The following is a 20,238-nucleotide window of genomic DNA, read 5'->3' on the forward strand; positions in this document are numbered from 1 at the left end:
CCCATCCTGTCATGCCCTGGCAGATGAGACCCTCCTCCCTCCTGGGAGGAGGGAACAGGTAGGAGGGAGGAGGGTGGTCCAGGTATTAGAGCTGTTGGAACATGTTATATAACGTTTTTCTAGCCAGTAGAAATTTAAAAAAAATTTGAAGTTCGCCTTCCCAATGAAGTCTATTGGGGTTCGCAAACTTTTTTTGCAAACCGAACCTTTCGCGGAGGTTCGCGAACATGCTTCGCGAACCAAAAATCGGAGGTTCGCGACATCTCTATGCCTAACACTAACCTTCACCCTAGCCTAGCCCTAACACTAACTTTCACCCTAGCCTATGCCTAACACTAACCTTCACCCTAGCCTATGCCTAACACTAACCTTCCCCATAGCCTATGCCTAACACTAACCTTCACCCTAGCCTATGCCTAACGCTAACCTTCCTCCTATCCTATGCCTAACACTAACCTTCCCCCTAGCCTATGCCTAACACTAACCTTCCTCCTATCGTATGCCTAACATTAACCTTCCTCCTATCCTATGCCTAACACTAACCTTCCTCCTATCCTATGCCTAACACTAACCTTCACCCTAGCCTATGCCTAACACTAACCTTCCTCCTATCCTATGCCTAACACTAACCTTCACCCTAGCCTATGCCTAACACTAACCTTCCTCCTATCCTATGCCTAACACTAACCTTCACCCTAGCCTATGCCTAACTCTAACCTTCATCCTAGCCTATGCCTAACACTAACCTACCTCCTAGCCTATGCCTAACTCTACCCTTCCTTGTAGCCTATGACAAACACTAACCTTCCACCTAGCCTATGCCTAACACTGTCCTTCCTCCTAGCCTGTGCCTAACACTAACCTTCCTCCTAGCCTATGCCTAACACTAACCTTCTCCCTGCCGTATGCCTAACACTAACCTTCACCCTACCCTATGCCTAACACTAATCTTCCTCCTAGCATATGCCTATCACTAACCTTCACCCTAGCCTATGCCTAACACTAACCTACCTCCTAGCCTATGCCTAACTCTACCCTTCCTCCTAGCCTAAGCCTATCACTGACCTTCACCCTAGCCTATGCCTAACTCTAAACTTCCTCCTAGCCTATGCCTATCACTAACCTTAACCCTAGCCTATGCCTAACACTAACCTTCACTTCAGCCTATGCCTAACACTAACCTTCACCCCAGCCGTATGCCTAACACTAACCTTCACCCTACCCTATGCCTAACACTAATCTTCCTCCTAGCATATGCCTATCACTAACCTTCACCCTAGCCTATGACAAACACTAACCTTCCTCCTAGCCTATGCCTAACACTAATCTTCCTCCTAGCCTAAGCCTATCACTGACCTTCACCCTAGCCTATGCCTAACTCTAAACTTCCTCCTAGCCTATGCCTATCACTAACCTTAACCCTAGCCTATGCCTAACACTAACCTTCACCCCAGCCTATGCCTAACACTAACCTTCACCCCAGCCTATGCCTAACACTAACCTTCACCCCAGCCTGTGCCTACAGTGAAGCCTATGACTAACAATATCCCTCCCCCTAGCCTATGCATAACTGTAACGATCGGTGTAACACAGAGAGGATCTGATTACCGGTGATCTGCAGTATCACCGAGAATACAGCTATATACCAGATTATTGATGATCTGCAGTATCACCGATAATCAGATATACCTCTAACCTCTGGACACCTGAGTAATATGAGTGTTTGGTGGAACAGTAATACTTTGAGGAAAAGACCCCCTTAAAGGGGGGTACAAGGCTGTACGAGATACTGCCTAAAGGACAGACTCCTTCCAAGGCCTGAAGCTCCCCAAGGGGAGGAGTCAGGCTGAGTGAGGGAAGGACCAGAGTGTGAGTGACACCAATGGTGGAGTGCCACTGACAGATCTGTGAACTATCTCTAAACAGAGGAGATAGATCTCGAGGTCGGACAAGCCAGGTCGGCAACAGACAGACAGATCAGATACAGAGGAAAAGACAGTTGCGTAATCCTAAGCCGAGCAAGGTTTGGCAACAGAGTATCAGATATAGCGAAGTACAAAATCAGCAATCAGAAGATAGGTCAGGAAAGCAGAAGGTCACAACAGATAATAACAATGCCTAGTCTTGGTGTGAGCTCCGTGATCATCAACACCCTCAAACTAGTCTGAAGAGTAACAGAATGATAATTCAATTCCCTAGTCTGGGTGTGAGGTCCTTGATCATCAACACCCCGGAACTAGTCTGAAGTATAACAGAATGGTGATACAAGTCCCTAATTTGGGTGTGAGGTCCTTGGTCATCAACACCCTGGAACTAATCTGAAGTATAACAGAATGGTAATACAAGTCCCTAATCTGGGTGTGAGGTCCTTGGTCATCAACACCCTGGAACTAATCTGAAGTATAACAGAATGGTAATACAAGTCCCTAATCTGGGTGTGAGGTCCTTGGTCATCAACACCCTGGAACTAATCTGAAGTAAAACAGAGAACTGACAATAGGTCTGAGTGCTTCCACGTAGTGATCGCAACGGCAGACAACCAGAGAATGACCAGCACCCAGTATATATAGTAATGCGCTCACCAGCACCTCCCCTAAGTGCTGGACCAATGGAAACTGGTGAAATCGTCAGCTGACCGGCTTGGTCAGCTGATTCCCTTCTGGCTGTCATAAATGTTCTGCCTCTCGGCGCGCGCGCGTCCTTCTGAACCTGTGTGGACTATCAGTCCCAGCCACCCCAGACATGTGTTGCAAACCACCTGCCGCGCTGGACGCAGAATCCGCCGCACCGTTATCAAGGCATGCGGCGGTTCCTCCGCGTTCGGCCACATTACTGGATGCAGGCCCATGCGTGCAAACCGCCGCGCTGGACGCGGAATCAGCCGCCCTGTTCTGAGTACACGCGGTGGCTTTTCCGCGTTTTCTCACACTAACACTAACCTTCCTCCTAGCCAGTGCCTAACACTAACCTTCCTCCTAGCCTGTGCCTAACACTAACCTTCCTCCTAGCCGGTGCCTAACACTAGCCTTCACCCTAGCCTATGCCTAACACTAACCTTCCTCCTAGCCAGTGCCTAACACTAACCTTCCCCCTAGCCTATGCCTAACACTAACCTTCCTCCTAGCCAGTGCCTAACACTAACCTTCCTCCTAGTCGGTGCCTAACACTAGCTTTCACCCTAGCCTATGCCTAGAGTGAAGCCTATGACTAACAATATCCCTCCCCCTAGCCTATGCCTAACACTAACCTTCACCTTAGCCTTTGCCTAACACTAACCCTCACTCTAGGCTATGCTGAACACTAACCTTAACCCCAGCCATTGCCTAACACTAACCTTCGCATTAGCCTATGCCTAGAGTGAAGCCTATGACCATCACTATCCCTCCTGTTAGTCTATGCCTAACGCTAACCTTCACCCAAACCTATAACTAGCACTGTCCCTCCTTCTGGCCTATGCCTAACACTAATCTTCACCCAAGCCTATGTCTAACGTTAACCTTCCTCCTAACCTGTGCCTAACACTAACCTTCCTCCTAGCCTGTGCCTAACACTAACCTTCCTCCTAGCCTATGCCTAACACTAACCTTCCTCCTAGCCTAAGCCTAACTCTAACCTTCCCCATGAACCATGCATAACAGCAATCTTATTCTTTTGTCAGGGGTATAACTAAAGGGGAGCAGAGCCTGTGACTTCAGGGAGGGATGGGGTAGAGCTGTGTGGGACCCCCAGCTGCCAATGTTCCCTCCCTCTAATACAGTGGTGCATCCTCCAGATTAGGCATTTCATATCTACACTTGTTATGGGTGTGAAGGCCACAGAAGATCATGATGGCCACAAATGTTTGATGATCTCTGCAAGATGTGCCCCCAGGCTGTGAGGGACACCAACGGGAGGCAAAGGGAAAGGGGAGAGCAATTCTGATAAGATGCGTTAACTCTGATAAGGCATGCTACTTGTCTTCGTGAATCAAGCTCTTTGTCTCTTATGTATGCATAAGGCTAGCTTTATTCCACCAACCAAAGCTTTACACTAAGTGTTCTCCCTAAGGCACGTCTGACATGAACCCTGCCCCAGCCTGTACTTAAAGGAACACTATCGATCGACATATTTTTTTTTTTTCAATTGAGATAGGAATTGTTTGGGAATTGCTGCTAAGTGCTGGTGTATACATTTCACTGGCAACCTCTTTGTTTACTGTTATCAAAATACTTTCAAACTTTACTGATGCCAAAACTGACGGCAGACTGAGCCATGAGGGGAGGGGAAACTCCCCTTACACCCGATCAGTTAACCCTGTGTGTAACTCTGTGTGTAAGAGAGAGAAAGCTCACAGCTTTTGTCACAGCTTTTCACACTGTTTTTGCTTTCTGAGAAAAATACTCTGAGTCTGATATGCAACTCTGGCTGTGCATTGAAGCAGACCCCCCTTCTGCAATTGATTTGTCCCAATATAGCTAAATCCTACTCTCAATAGATTAAAGATTTTGCCTCTGATATTTAACATGAAAAGTAGTAAAATGTTTACACAGCTACTTAGACATTATTTGTACATAGTAATTTTAGAACACTTGGTTTGATAGTGTTACTTTAACACTAAGCTTATCCTTTGATGTATGCCTAAGATTAGCTATCCATACTGATAACTAATACTCACACTAGACTAACACTAATCCAACCACTGACATTAACCATTAACCTCTAAAAAGCCTAAGGTGGCCAAACACCATGCAATTTTTTGGGATATCTTTTCAATTCAAGAATTGCAATTAATTTTTCTGACCGATTTTAACATTTCAAACATCTGAACAATGTACACACTTATTGTTGAATTTTTCCAGAATTATGAAAAAAAAAATAAAAATAAAATATCAGAAAAATATTGCTTGGGTCTGTACATCAAGAAATTGTCAACCTACCCTTCACCATTCAATTTTCATATAAATTCCTTACAAAAATCCAACACTCCTGATCTACTTTTATCAAATTAAAATGGGAAATTCAATCAGATTTCTCGAAGGAATGGAAAAAAAAAAAGCGTTACATTTTTCTGTACAACCGATCATTTTTATTAAATCGCTGTAAAGTTGGATAATTTTATAGCATGGTGTGTGGTCACCATAAGGGCTCTTTTCCACTGAGCACGATTTGATTGGAATCACAAAACACCTGCAAGCGTAGGTGGTTTAAAATAGGAATCGTGGTAAGTATTTTCCATTTTATAAATTCAATTTTATGTGAAGCGCAATTGCTTCTTGGAGCGATTTTACCTGTGATTGCGCTTCAGTATTAAAAGATGCATTATCGTATTCGCATATACAAAATTGCTGAAAAATCACAATCACTTGCGTTTGCACTAGGCGATTGCTAGTGGAAAAGAGCCCTTAGGGCTGCGACGCACTGCAGAGTGGTTTTTGATCCGTCAGCGCTGCATTAAAGGGACTCCGAGCAGTGCAGAAACTATGGAAAGATGCATATCATTTTAAAGCTCTCTTTCCCCTCTTTCCAATGATATATAAACCGCCACCCTACGCCTTTTAGTTTTCGCTATTTTCGCGATTGAAATTGCCGCGGCCGCGATTTCGATCGCGAAAATAGAGAAAACTAAAAGGTGTAGGGCAACGATTTAGGTGTCGTCAGAAAGAGGAGAAAGAGAGCTTTAAAATGATATCCATCAAGCCATAGTTATATTGTATTACACAGGGCGACTTTTTGTCAAAGTCAGCAGCTGCATTCAGCAGAATGGAGCTGCTGACACTGGGGAACGTGTCGTCCTGTGTAATACAATATAACCATGGCTTGATGGATATCATTTTAAAGCTCTCTTTCTCCTCTTTCTGACGACACCTAAATCGTTGCCCTACACCTTTTAGTTTTCTCTATTTTCGCGATCGAAATCGCAGTCGCGGCAATTTCAATCGCGAAAATAGCGAAAACTAAAAGACGTAGGGTGGTGGTTTATATATCATTGGAAAGAGGAGAAAGAGAGATTTAAAATGATATGCATCTTTCCATAGTTTCTGCACTGCTCGGAGTCCCTTTAAAGTTTACAAAAAAAAACCGCTCACATTGACTTGCAGTAAAATTGAGCTAAAATCGCAATCATAATTTAAGAAAAAAAATAGCATTTTGACTGATTTTAATGCAAGTGCTAACAGTTTGAAAACCACTCTGCAGTGTGTCTCAGCCCTAACACTGTAATCACGTGTCTTGAAGGTTTTATCACATGATGCATAAAAACAACTGACAGCAATGCAGCACTGTCAGAAAACTCATACAGGAAACTGATAGGCGTGTTCACACTAAGGGTGTTTTTGGCTTTTTTAAGCGCTGGCGATTTTCAAAATCGGCCTAAAAGCGCTTGTGCAATGATTCCCTATGAGAGTGTTCACATATGAGAGGTTCGATTACGATCTGCTCACCAAAGCGCTGCCTGTACCATTTTTGGGTTGATTTGCCTATAATGGAAGGTATAGGGAAATCACAAAATGCTTGAAAAAGCGCTTTGTATAGCGATTTCCCCAGCGTTTTCATGAATAAATAGTTTGTATTTATTCATTTTCGGGTCAAAGAGTTCACTTCCTAACTTGCGTCATAAAGTGAAAAAACAAATCGCTCTGCAAAAGTGCTTAGAAAAGCGCTTTCTAAAAAAATCGCAGCTTGCAGGTAAGTACAGGGAGGCGCTAGAAAAATCGCTCACAAAATCGCTGGCGTCAACGATTGCGATTTTGGATGTGAACAAGGCCATAAAGTGTGAATCCAGCCTTAAACTAAGACAATCCTGTATTGTCATCCCACATTAACGCAACTGCTTTGCTTGGTCTCTAAATGCTCTTCCTGCAATACAGATGTAACACAACAGAACATACGAACCAATAAGAGGAAACAAACCTGCTGACAGGAGAGTGAAGAGAAAGGCAAGAGACAGACAGCAGTGTGTCATGATGACACCAGCAATGGCGCCTCTTTCACCACCTATGACATACAGGCTTTGGCTTTTATCTGCAGGGAGGGAACTTGGATGTCCTACTCCTCAAGCAACTCAAATAACGCTTTATATTAATTCTTGATTAAAAGCTGTGTTTGGCAGCAGGTTCCTTGGCACTGCCAACTTATGATTGAAAACCCTTTAAAAGTAGAGTAAATACAGCATATTAACCACTTCACCACTGAGGGGTTTTACCCCTTGAACACCAGCGCAATTTTCACCTTTTAGCGCTCCTTCCATTCATTCTTCTATATCTTTATTATTACTTATCGCAATTAAATGAACTATTTCTTGTACTTTTTGCCACCAATAGAGTTGGGCCGAACGGTTCGCCTGCGAACGGTTCCATGCGAACTTCCGTGGTTCGCGTTCACGTCCCGCAGGCGAACCTTTGCGGAAGTTCGGTTCGCCCCATAATGCACCATGGAGGGTCAACTTTGACCCTCTACATCACAGTCAGCAGGCCCAGTGTAGCCAATTAGGCTACACTAGCCCCTGGAGCCCCACCCCCCTTATATAAGGCAGTCAGCGGCGGCCATTACGGTCACTCGTGTGCCTGCATTAGTGAGAGTAGGGCGAGCTGCTGCAGACTGTCTCTCATAGGGAAAGATTAGTTAGGCTTAGCTTGTTCCTGGCTGCATACCTGTTCTGTTCAGTGAGACGACTGCATACCTGTTCAGTGAACCTGCCACTGCATACCTGTTCAGTGAACCTGCCACTGCATACCTGTTCTGTGAACCCACCACTGCATACCTGTTCTGTGAACCCACCACTGCATACCTGTACTGTGAACCCACCACTGCATACCTGTTCAGTGAACCCACCACTGCATACCTGTTCAGTGAACCCACCACTGCATACCTGTTCAGTGAACCTGCCACTGCATACCTGTTCTGTGAACCCGCCACTGCATACCTGTTCTGTGAACCCACCACTGCATACCTGTACTGTGAACCCACCACTGCATACCCGTTCAGTGAACCCACCACTGCATACCTGTTCAGTGAACCTGCCACTGCATACCTGTTCTGTGAACCCACCACTGCATACCTGTTCTGTGAACCCACCATTGCATACCTGTACTGTGAACCCACCACTGCATACCTGTTCAGTTAACCCACCACTGCATACCTGTTCAGTGAACCTGCCACTGCATACCTGTTCTGTGAACCCACCACTGCATACCTGTTCTGTGAACCCACCACTGCATACCTGTTCAGTGAACCCACCACTGCATACCTGTTGTGTTCAGTGAACCCGCCACTGCATACCTGTTCTGTTCAGTGGACCCGCCACTGGATACCTGTTCAGTGAACCCGCCACTGCATACCTGTTGTGTTCAGTGAACCTGCCACTGCATACCTGTTCTGTGAACCCGCCACTGCATACCTGTTCTGTTCAGTGAACCCGCCACTGTATACCTGTTCAGTGAACCCGCCACTGCATACCTGTTGTGTTCAGTGAACCCGCCACTGTATACCTGTTCTGTTCAGTGAACCAGCCACTGTATACCTGTTAAGTGAACCCGCCACTGCATACCTGTTGTGTTCAGTGAACCCGCCACTGTATACCTGTACTGTTCAGTGAACCCGCCACTGCATACCTGTTCTGTTCAGTGAACCTGCCACTGCATACCTGTTCTGTTCAGTGAACCTGCCACTGCATACCTGTTCTGTGAACCCGCCACTGTATACCTGTTCTGTTCAGTGACCTGTTGTGTTCAGTGAACCCGCCACTGTATACCTGTTCTGTTCAGTGAACCCGCCACTGCATACCTGTTGTGTTCAGTGAACCCGCCACTGTATACCTGTACTGTTCAGTGAACCCGCCACTGCATACCTGTTGTGTTCAGTGAACCCGCCACTGTATACCTGTACTGTTCAGTGAACCCGCCACTGCATACCTGTTCTGTTCAGTGAACCTGCCACTGTATACCTGTTCTGTTCAGTGAACCCGCCACTGTATACCTGTTCAGTGAACCCGCCACTGCATACCTGTTGTGTTCAGTGAACCCGCCACTGTATACCTGTACTGTTCAGTGAACCCACCACTGCATACCTGTTCTGTTCAGTGAACCTGCCACTGTATACCTGTTCTGTTCAGTGAACCCGCCACTGTATACCTGTTCAGTGAACCCGCCACTGCATACCTGTTGTGTTCAGTGAACCCGCCACTGTATACCTGTTCTGTTCAGCGAAACCGCCACTGTATACCTGTTCAGTGAACCCGCCACTGCATACCTGTTGTGTTCAGTGAACCCGCCACTGTATACCTGTACTGTTCAGTGAACCCGCCACTGCATACCTGTTGTGTTCAGTGAACCCGCCACTGTATACCTGTACTGTTCAGTGAACCCGCCACTGCATACCTGTTCTGTTCAGTGAACCTGCCACTGTATACCTGTTCTGTTCAGTGAACCCGCCACTGTATACCTGTTGTGTTCAGTGAACCTGCCACTGTATACCTGTACTGTTCAGTGAACCCGCCACTGCATACCTGTTCTGTTCAGTGAACCTGCCACTGCATACCTGTTCTGTTCAGTGAACCTGCCACTGCATACCTGTTCTGTGAACCCGCCACTGTATACCTGTTCTGTTCAGTGAACCCGCCACTGCATACCTGTTGTGTTCAGTGAACCCGCCACTGTATACCTGTTCTGTTCAGTGAACCCGCCACTGCATACCTGTTCTGTTCAGTGAACCTGCCACTGCATACCTGTTCTGTGAACCCGCCACTGTATACCTGTTCTGTTCAGTGAACCCGCCACTGCATACCTGTTGTGTTCAGTGAACCCGCCACTGTATACCTGTTCTGTTCAGTGAACCCGCCACTGCATACCTGTTGTGTTCAGTGAACCCGCCACTGTATACCTGTACTGTTCAGTGAACCCGCCACTGCATACCTGTTGTGTTCAGTGAACCCGCCACTGTATACCTGTACTGTTCAGTGAACCCGCCACTGCATATCTGTTCTGTTCAGTGAACCTGCCACTGTATACCTGTTCTGTTCAGTGAACCCGCCACTGTATACCTGTTCAGTGAACCCGCCACTGCATACCTGTTGTGTTCAGTGAACCCGCCACTGTATACCTGTTCTGTTCAGTGAACCCGCCACTGTATACCTGTTCAGTGAACCCGCCACTGCATACCTGTTGTGTTCAGTGAACCCGCCACTGTATACCTGTACTGTTCAGTGAACCCACCACTGCATACCTGTTGTGTTCAGTGAACCCGCCACTGTATACCTGTACTGTTCAGTGAACCCGCCACTGCATACCTGTTCTGTTCAGTGAACCTGCCACTGTATACCTGTTCTGTTCAGTGAACCCGCCACTGTATACCTGTTCAGTGAACCCGCCACTGCATACCTGTTGTGTTCAGTGAACCCGCCACTGTATACCTGTACTGTTCAGTGAACCCGACACTGCATACCTGTTCTGTGCAGTGAACCTGCCACTGTATACCTGTTCTGTTCAGTGAACCCGCCACTGTATACCTGTTCAGTGAACCCGCCACTGCATACCTGTTGTGTTCAGTGAACCCGCCACTGTATACCTGTTCTGTTCAGTGAACCCGCCACTGTATACCTGTTCAGTGAACCCGCCACTGCATACCTGTTGTGTTCAGTGAACCCGCCACTGTATACCTGTTCTGTTCAGTGAACCCGCCACTGTATACCTGTTCAGTGAACCCGCCACTGCATACCTGTTGTGTTCAGTGAACCCGCCACTGTATACCTGTTCTGTTCAGTGAACCCGCCACTGTATACCTGTTCAGTGAACCCGCCACTGCATACCTGTTGTGTTCAGTGAACCTGCCACTGCATACCTGTTCTGTGAACCCACCACTGCATACCTGTTCTGTTCAGTGGACCCGCCACTGTATACCTGTTCTGTTCAGTGAACCCGCCACTGTATACCTGTTCAGTGAACCCGCCACTGCATACCTGTTGTGTTCAGTGAACCCGCCACTGTATACCTGTACTGTTCAGTGAACCCGCCACTGCATACCTGTTCTGTTCAGTGAACCTGCCACTGCATACCTGTTCTGTGAACCCGCCACTGTATACCTGTTCTGTTCAGTGAACCCACCGCATCAGTGCGCATACCTGTGCAGTTAAGTGAACCCACCTACCTACGTGAGTGCACGCAGTGTGATATACCACTCCATGCATACCCGATATGGACAAAACAGGTAGAGGAAGAGGTAGTGCCAGAGCCAGAGGAAGGCCACCCGGCAGGTCTGCACGAGGTCGTGTAAATGTAATTTCGCATGGACCTGGCCCACAGAACAGTGCTCGGAAGAAGGCACGTCCCATCACCTCCCAAGATTGTCAGGACGTGGTTGAGTATTTAGCGACACAGAACACCTCATCTTGCTCAGCCACCAGCGCTACTACTAGCACCACTTCCGCTGCATTTGACACTTCGCAAGAATTATTTAGTGTTGAAATCACTGATGCACAGCCATTGTTGTTACAGCCAGATGAATTTTCACCAGCTCATATGTCTGAGTTACGCGGCAACACTATGGATGTAACGTGTAAGGAGGATGAAGGACCTACTGATGGTGCATGTTTGGATTTGTCTGAGGCAAGCGAAGCTGGGCAGGATGATTACGATGATGACGATGATAGGGATCCTCTGTATGTTCCCAATAGAGGAGATGAAGAGGGGGACAGTTCAGAGGGGGAGTCAGAGAGTAGTAGGAGGAGAGAAGTTGCTGAAAGAAGCTGGGGCAGCTCTTCATCAGAAACAGCTGGTGGCAGTGTCCGGCACCATGTATCGCCACCTATTTACAGCCAGCCAACTTGCCCTTCAGCATCAGCTGCTGAGGTCCCCATAGTGCCCACATACCAGGGTGGCTCAGCGGTGTGGAAATTTTTTAATGTGTGTGCCTCAGATCGGACCAAAGCCATCTGTTCGCTCTGCCAACAAAAATTGAGCCGTGGAAAGGCCAACACTCACGTAGGGACAAGTGCCTTACGAAGGCACTTGGAGAAAAGGCACAAACAGCAATGGGATGGCCACCTGAGCAAAAGCAGCAGCAGCACACAAAAGAAAAGTCACCCTCCTTCTCCTCTTCCTCCTTCAGGTGCATCATCTGCTTCTGCCGCTTTCTCCCTTCCACCTTCACAGGCACCCTCCTCCACTCCGCCTCTGCCCTTGAGCGCTTCCTGCTCCTTTGCCCACAGCAGCAGTCAGGTGTCCGTGAAGGAAATGTTTGAGCGGAAGAAGACAATTTTGGCCAGTCACCCCCTTGCCCGGCGTCTGACAGCTGGCGTGGCTGAACTGTTAGCTCGCCAGCTGTTACCATACCGACTGGTGGACTCTGAGGCCTTCCGTAAATTTGTGGCCATCGGAACACCGCAGTGGAAGATGCCAGGCCGCACTTATTTTTCGAGAAAGGCCATACCCCAACTGCACCGTGAAGTTGAGAGGCAAGTGGTGTCATCTCTTGCAAAGAGCGTTGGGTCAAGGGTACACCTGACCACGGATGCCTGGTCTGCCAAGCACGGGCAGGGCCGCTACATTACGTACAAAGCCCATTGGGTCAACCTGGTGGTGAACGATGGCAAGCAGGGCGCAGCGGACCAAATTGTGACACCTCCACGGCTTGCAGGCAGGCCTCCTGCCACCTCCTCTCCTCCTGCTACATGCTCTTCGCTGTCCTCCTCCTCCTTGGCTGAGTGGCAGTTCTCCTCTCCAGCTACACAGCCCCAGCTCAGCAGGGCCTATGCTGCATGCCAGGTACGACGGTGTCACGCCATCTTAGACATGTCTTGTCTCAAAGCGGAGAGTCACACTGGAGCAGCTCTCCTGGCTGCTCTTAAGAAACAGGTGGATGAGTGGCTGACCCCGCACCACCTGGAGATAGGCAACGTGGTGTGCGACAACGGCAGCAATCTGCTTGCCGCTTTGCATATGGGGAAGCTGACACACATACCCTGCATGGCACATGTCATGAATCTAGTTGTTCAAAGATTTGTGTCAAAGTACCCTGGCTTAGCGGATGCCCTGAAGCAGGCCAGGAAGTTCTGTGGGCATTTGAGGCGGTCTTACACAGCCATGGCACGCTTTGCGGAAATTCAGCGGAAAAACAACATGCCGGTGAGACGCCTCATTTGCGACAGCCCGACTCGCTGGAATTCGACCCTGCTCATGTTCTCCCGCCTGCTAGAACAGAAGAAAGCCGTCACCCAGTACCTCTACAACTACAGTAGAATGAAACAGTCTGGGAAGATGGGGATGTTCTGGCCCGACAACTGGACACTGATGAAAAATGCATGCAGGCTCATGCGGCCGTTTCAGGAGGTGACCAACCTGGTGAGCCGCAGTGAGGGCACCATCAGCGACTTAATTCCCTACGCTTACTTCTTGGAGCGTGCTGTGCGTAGAGTGGCGGATGAAGCTGCGAATGAGCGTGACCAGGAACCGTTATGGCAGGAACAGGCATGGGACCAATTTTCATCAGACCCAGCTGTTTCCTCAACACCTGCGGCAGCACAGAGGGGGGAGGAGGAGGAAGAAGAGAAGTCGTGTGCAGAAGACGAGTCAGACTCAGAGGATGATGAGCAAGGTGTTTCTTTGGGGGAGGAGGAGGAGGAGGGGACGGCGGCAGGAGAACACCCGCAGCAGGCGTCGCAGGGGGCTTGTGCTGCTCAACCTTCCCGTGGCATTGTTCGCGGCTGGGGGGAGGAGGTTGACTTACGTGACGTCACTGAGGAAGAGCAAGAGGAGATGGAGGGTACTGGATCCGACTTTGTGCAGATGTCGTCTTTTATGCTGTCCTGCCTGTTGAGGGTCCCCCGTATAAAAAACCTCAAGGGGAATGAGCTGTACTGGGTGGCCACACTACTAGACCCTCTGTACAGGCACAAAGTGGCGGACCTGTTACCAACTCACCTGAAGGTGGAAAGGATGCAGCACATGCAGAACCAGCTGTCAACTATGCTTTACAATGCCTTTAAGGGTGATGTGACAGCACAACGCCAGCAAGGTACCACTGCCACTAATCCTCCTCCCGTGTCCACGCAGTCAAAGACAGGACGCTCCAGCGATCTCATGGTGATGTCAGACATGCGGACATTCTTTAGTCCAACGCCTCGCCGTAGCCCTTCCGGATCCACCCTCCACCAACGCCTGGAATGGCAGGTAGCCGACTACCTGGCCTTAAGTGTGGATGTAGACACTGCTGTGAACAGCGATGAGGAACCCTTGAACTACTGGGTGCGCAGGCTTGACCTGTGGCCAGAGCTGTCCCAATTTGCCATCCAACTTCTCTCCTGCCCTGCCGCAAGCGTCCTGTCAGAAAGGACCTTCAGCGTAGCTGGAGGCATTGTCACTGAGAAGAGAAGTCGCCTAAGTCACAAAAGTGTTAACCAGCTGAGCGGTCTGGACGAGCTCAGCTCGTCCAACACCGCCAGCGGCTGCCGCTCAGGCCCTGCTGGGCCGATTTTGATGAAATAAAAAGCAGCACACGCAGCCGGCACTTTGCCAGCCGCGTGTGCTGCCTGATCGCCGCCGCTCTGCGGCGATTCGCCGCGAGCAGCGGCGAAAGAGGGCCCCCCTAGCCGCCTGAGCCCAGCGTAGCCGGAACAAAAAGTTCCGGCCAGCGCTAAGGGCTGGATCGGAGGCGGCTGACGTCAGGACGTCGGCTGACGTCGATGACGTCACTCCGCTCGTCGCTATGGCGACGATATAAGCGAAACAAGGAAGGCCGCTCATTGCGGCCTTCCTTGTTTATTCTGGGCGCCGGAGGCGATCGGAAGATCGCCTCCGGAGCGCCCTCTAGTGGGCTTTCATGCAGCCAACTTTCAGTTGGCTGCATGAAATAGTTTTTTTTTTATTTAAAAAAAACCCTCCCGCAGCCACCCTGGCGATTTAATCAGAACGCCAGGGTGGAATACCTCACCTTTATCAAAATGAATGAGGCATGGATCCCGGAGGGCTGCTGCCCGCCCCAAGACTAAGTCAGTCCCCGCACACGCAGCATCTCTGCCTGCACGCCGTGTGACTGGCTGCCTGGCCTGCCCCAAGAAGACTAAGTCGCTCCCAGTCCCTCCACACAGCATGTCTGCCTGCAGGCCGCTTGACTACCTTCTCCGCAACCACCAACAGGGTCTGAGACTCCAGGCGGATTGCTGAATTTTTTAGGCCGCTGCTAGCAGCGGCCGCTGTAATAATTTTTCTGGTGCGTGTACATGACTGCCTAATTTTTCTGGCTGCACTGCGGGCAGCTGCAACAACAAAAGAAAAGGCATGTACATGCGCCCATTCCCCTTCGTGATCATTACCTTGCCGTGGTGAAGGGGCTTGTGTATCACAATGAAGCAATGACCGGCGCCTAGATGAGTGTCTCGGGGGGCACACAAAAGATAATAAGGTCGTTGCTTCATTGTGGTCAGACCAAATTTGATCAGCTGGACAGTCACTGTTCTGTCATTCAGCTACATCAGCCAGGCGACCATATGGGCTGTAAAGCCACCAAAACCTGCACTCTCGCCATGGTGCGCACCAGTCCAGCACGGCCGTCACTACACAAACAGCTGTTTGCGGTGCGTTACACGGTGAGTTTGGTGTGTCAGTGTGAAGCAGTACCTTAATTACACTACCTGATTGATGTATACACATGCAAGATGTTTTAAAGCACTTTAGGCCTGTCATTTAGCATTCAATGTGATTTCTGCCCTTAAAACGCTGCTTTGCGTCAAATCTAGACTTTTCCCGGGGACTTTTGGCATGTATCCCACTCCGCCATGCCCCCCTCCAGGTGTTAGACCCCTTGAAACATCTTTTCCATCACTTTTGTGGCCAGCATAATTTTTTTTTTTCAAAGTTCGCATCCCCATTGAAGTCTATTGCGGTTCGCGAACTTTAACGCGAACCGAACGTTCCACGAAAGTTCGCGAACCGAAAATCGGAGGTTCGGCCCAACTCTAGCCACCAATTAGGCTTTCTTTAGGTGGGACATTATGCCAAGAATTATTTTATTCTAAATGTGTTTTAATGGGAAAATCGGAAAAAAATGTGGGAAAAAAATTATTATTTTTCAGTTTTCTGCCATTATAGTTTTTAAATAATGCATGCTACTGTAATTAAAACACATGAAATGTATTTGCCCATTTGTCCCGGTTATAAAACCATTTAAATGATGTCCCTATCACAATGTTTGGCACCAATATTTTATTTGGAAATAAAGGTGCAATTTTTTCAGTTTTGCATCCATCCCGAATTACAAGCCCGTAGTTTATAAAGTAACAGTGTTATACCCTCTTGACATAAATATTTAAAAAGTTCAGTCCCTAAGGTAACTATTTATGTTTTTTTTTTTTTATTGTATTTTTTTTTTCAATACAAAAAAAAAAAAAAAAGAATTGGGGAGTGTGGGAGGTAATGAGTTAATTTATTGTGTAAAACTAATGTATTTGTATATGTAAAATTCTTTAGGGTGTAGTTTTACTATTTGGCCACAAGATGGCCACAGTGAGTTTGTTGTCATGCGACCTGTAAGCGTCCGGAAGGACGCTTACAGGTAGCAGTATGAGGCTGGGAAAATCACAATGATCGCGCTGTTTCTCATAGAAGCAGCACATCATTGCGGGGGCTTAGATCAACGAACAGGAATGGATTTCATTGATCTCAGGGTGAGCGGGCGGCGGTGTGCATGAGCGGCGGGAGCGTGCGCATGAGCAGCGGGAGCACGGACATCGGTGGGAGTGTGTGAGGAACGGATTTCTCCGTCCCTTGGTTTTTTAGGGGGGGAAAAGGGACGAAGAGATTCGTACCGCGGGGGGTAAAGTGGTTAATAACAGTACAATACAGTAGTAGCTTACTGTCACATGGCATTCATAGTTAAAGCGGTATAAAACCCTGACATAATCTATGTATATAAAATCGGATGTGTGTATGTATGCGTGTGTGTGTGTGTGTGTGTGTGTGTATGTATGTGCCGCGATCACGCGAAAACGCCTTGACCGATTTGAACGAAACTTGGTATACAGATACCTTACTACCTGGGATGATATGTTCTGGGGGTCTCGCGGCCCCCCTGCACACGTGGGCGGAGCTACAAACAGCCAATCAGATTTCACCCATTCAAGTCAATGGAAAACATGGAAAAGGCTGCCATTCTCACAGTAATCAAGCCAGAGTCCCCACACTTGGCACAGTTGGTCACTTGGTGACCGAGGTTACGAATCCAGGAAAAGTGGGAGGAGCATAACACAGCCAATCAAATTTCAGCCATTCATTTTAAATGGGAAAATGTACACTGCAGCCATTCTTAGACTGTTAATCGCAGGGTTCTCAAACTTGCCACAGTTGATCACTGGGTGAATGCGATTAAGTTTCAAGAAAATGGGAGGAGCCTACAACAGCCAATCAAAATTAACCTATTGATTTTCAAGGGGAATATTTAAACTGCTGCTATTTTTTTTTTTTTTTCAAATTCTTTATTTTTAGAAAAATTCCATACACATTAATAATACATATCACATACAATAAACATCAGCCATATTCCACAACAAGGTGTACTTAATAAGAGACAAGGGTCCACATTATAATTCACAATGTTCTTATTATTTCCTTTACTTAATTTAATAAACCTCTCTGCTTGGATTCCAATTCTCCAGATCACACCTGACCCTTGAATTTTTCATCTACAGTACCCACTAGGGCACCTCATGTTGTCCAATCCACTCATTCATTACCTATACCTTCCTACTATCCCAGTCTCACCCGCTTCCTTTATCCACAATTTTTCCTCCATCCCGGATCCATCACAGCTCTACCATCATAGTCTTATATATACCTTAATCTTTTTACTCCCTGTACACTGCTGCTATTCTTACACTGTTAATGGCAGAGGCTTCAAACTTGCTACAGTTGGTCATTGGGTGAATGGGGTCCAAATTCACTAAAAGGGCGGGGCCACCTACAGCTAATCCGATTTACTTGGTGGATAAACTGCTTCCATTCACACATTTTTGATGCCAGGAACCTGAAAGCTCACAAACTTGGTCACTGGGTGACTGTGTGTCAAGGTTACAAAAAGTGGGCGGAGCTAAAAACACATTTCACTGGAAAATATAAACTGCAGCCATTCTTACACTGTTAATGGCAGGGCTCTCAAACTTTGCACAGTTGGTCACTGGGTGAATGAGATTAAGATTTTGGAAGGTGGGTGGAGTCTACAACAGCCAATAAAAATTCACCTTTTGATTTTCAACGGAAATATTTAAGCTGCTACCATTCTTATACTGTTAATAGCAAATGCCTCAAACCTGGTACAGTCAGTCATTGGGTGATTAGGGTTCAAATTCAGAAAGGAGGCGGAGCCACAAACAGCCATATTTGTTTATTTTTCAATGGGAATATACAAAGTATTGATACCAAGGACCCTAAAGCTGATAAATTTGATAACAGAGTGACTGTATGTCAAGGTTAGAAAAAGTGGCCGATGCCAACAACTAAATTTTTCACATGGCAGCGTTCCCAAACTTTACACAATTAGCCACTGGGTGACTGGGATGCATATTCAGAAATGTGGGTGGAGCCTAAAGCACCAATCAAAATTGACCTATTGATTTTCAAGGGGAATATTTACATTGCTACCATTCTTACACTGTTTATGGCAGAGGCCTCAAACCTGATACAGTCAGTCATTGGGTGACTGGGGTCCAAATTCACTAAAGCCACAAACAGCCAATCAGATTTGTTAGATTGATTTCAGCCGGTCTCTTATTGGCAGGGTTCTCAAACGTGACACAGTTGGCCACTAGGTGACTGGGACTAATATTCAGGAAAGTGGGTGGAGCCTACAGCAGCCAATCAAAATTCACCTTTTGATTTTCAAGGCTAATATTTACATTGCTGCCATTCATACACTCTTAATGGCAGAGGCCTCAAATCTGGTACAGTCAGTCACTGGGAGACTGGGGTTTAAATTCTGAAGGGAGCGGGCCAAATACAGCCAATCAGATTTGTTTAATTTCAATGGTAAAATGCAACTTATTTATGCCAAGGACCCCAAAGCTCATAAACTTGGTCATCGAGTGACTGTATGTTAACCACTTGCCGACCGCGCACTCATAGCACGCGTCGGCACAGTGGTAGCTGCAGGACCAGCGACGCACATCTGCGTCGCCGGCTGCAGGCTTATTAATCAGGAAGCAGCCGCTCGCGCGAGCGGCTGCTTCCTGTCAATTCACGGCGGGGGGCTCCGTGCATAGCCTGCAGGCCGCCGATCGCGGCTCGCAGGCTAAATGTAAACACACTTATCAGATGTTACTGCGCACAATGTCCTTTGTATCCCCTAGACTCCAGGCAGCACACTATAATTGAGAGTCAAATCCCAGATAAAAGTCCAGTACTGATAGCAGCGCCAACAGAGTCTTCTCACATGGATCCTGGCACCTTAAACACAAACAAACAAGAGGGAGTTCCTCCTAGCGAGTAACGCTTAGCCACCTCACCCCTGTGCTCAAAAGAAGGGTAATTGAAGTGCAAAGGCTATCACCAAATAGGAAAGGGAGATGACACACTCCCCCCGTTTTCCCCTGCTCACCAGATGCAAATCTTGTTCAAAGCATATCAAATCCCATGCCGCAGCATCTATAAAATACAGGGGCGGAGCTTAGGAGGACGCACGCACGCTGCAAACAGGAACAAGCCAGGGATGCGCAGGAGGCGCCCGGAGCTGCGACTTTGGATGTGTAACTATATGCGATTTTATAAGTGAATTTATGTACGTGTAATTTTATTGGGGCCTATGGCGCTTTATTAAAAACGGTTTTACGCTATGAGAAGGTGTTCTCACTGTATTTTATAAATGCTGCGGCATGGGATTTGATATGCTTTGAACAAGATTTGCATCTGGTGAGCAGGGGAAAACGGGGGGAGTGTGTCATCTCCCTTTCCTATTTGGTGATAGCCTTTGCACTTCAATTACCCTTCTTTTGAGCACAGGGGTGAGGTGGCTAAGCGTTACTTGCTAGGAGGAACCCCCTCTTGTTTGTTTGTGTTTAAGGTGCCAGGATCCATGCAGAGGCGTAGCTAGGGTTTTGAACGCCCGGGGACAAAGACAGTTTTTGCGCCCCCCAAACCCTCCCCCCCCCCGGGAGAAAATGGGTGGGGTCATATATCAGAATGTGGGTTTGGTCATGGAGGCCACCATGTGTGTAGCTCGGGAGCCCACCCTGTAGGTAACCAGAGAGGCCACCTTTAGGTAGCAAGAGAGCCCCCCTTACCTTTT

General features: G+C 47.7%; 2 protein-coding genes across 3 annotated transcripts in view; one reads left to right on the forward strand and one right to left on the reverse strand.

Moving 5' to 3' along the window:
* LOC137523096 (protein RoBo-1-like) overlaps positions 1 to 20,238 on the reverse strand; it is a 73,553-nt gene that overhangs the window by 28,144 nt on the left and 25,171 nt on the right. Inside the window, exon 1 of one of the 2 annotated variants that reach the window (XM_068243313.1) lies at positions 6,889 to 6,961. The exons of the other annotated variant lie outside the window; for it this stretch is intronic. Within the exon in view, the coding sequence (XP_068099414.1) occupies positions 6,889 to 6,940 (52 nt within the window). The 5' untranslated portion in view covers positions 6,941 to 6,961. Of the gene's footprint in view, positions 1 to 6,888; positions 6,962 to 20,238 lie in introns of those variants that run through there. 2 annotated transcript variants of the gene reach the window in all.
* The window catches only part of LOC137523095 (phospholipase A2 inhibitor gamma subunit B-like), a 99,597-nt gene that overhangs the window by 8,704 nt on the left and 70,655 nt on the right, over positions 1 to 20,238 (forward strand). The gene's annotated exons all lie outside the window — the stretch shown is intronic.

This window comes from Hyperolius riggenbachi, chromosome 6 (genome assembly GCF_040937935.1).
Source record: "Hyperolius riggenbachi isolate aHypRig1 chromosome 6, aHypRig1.pri, whole genome shotgun sequence".
Taxonomy (NCBI): Eukaryota; Metazoa; Chordata; class Amphibia; order Anura; family Hyperoliidae; genus Hyperolius; species Hyperolius riggenbachi.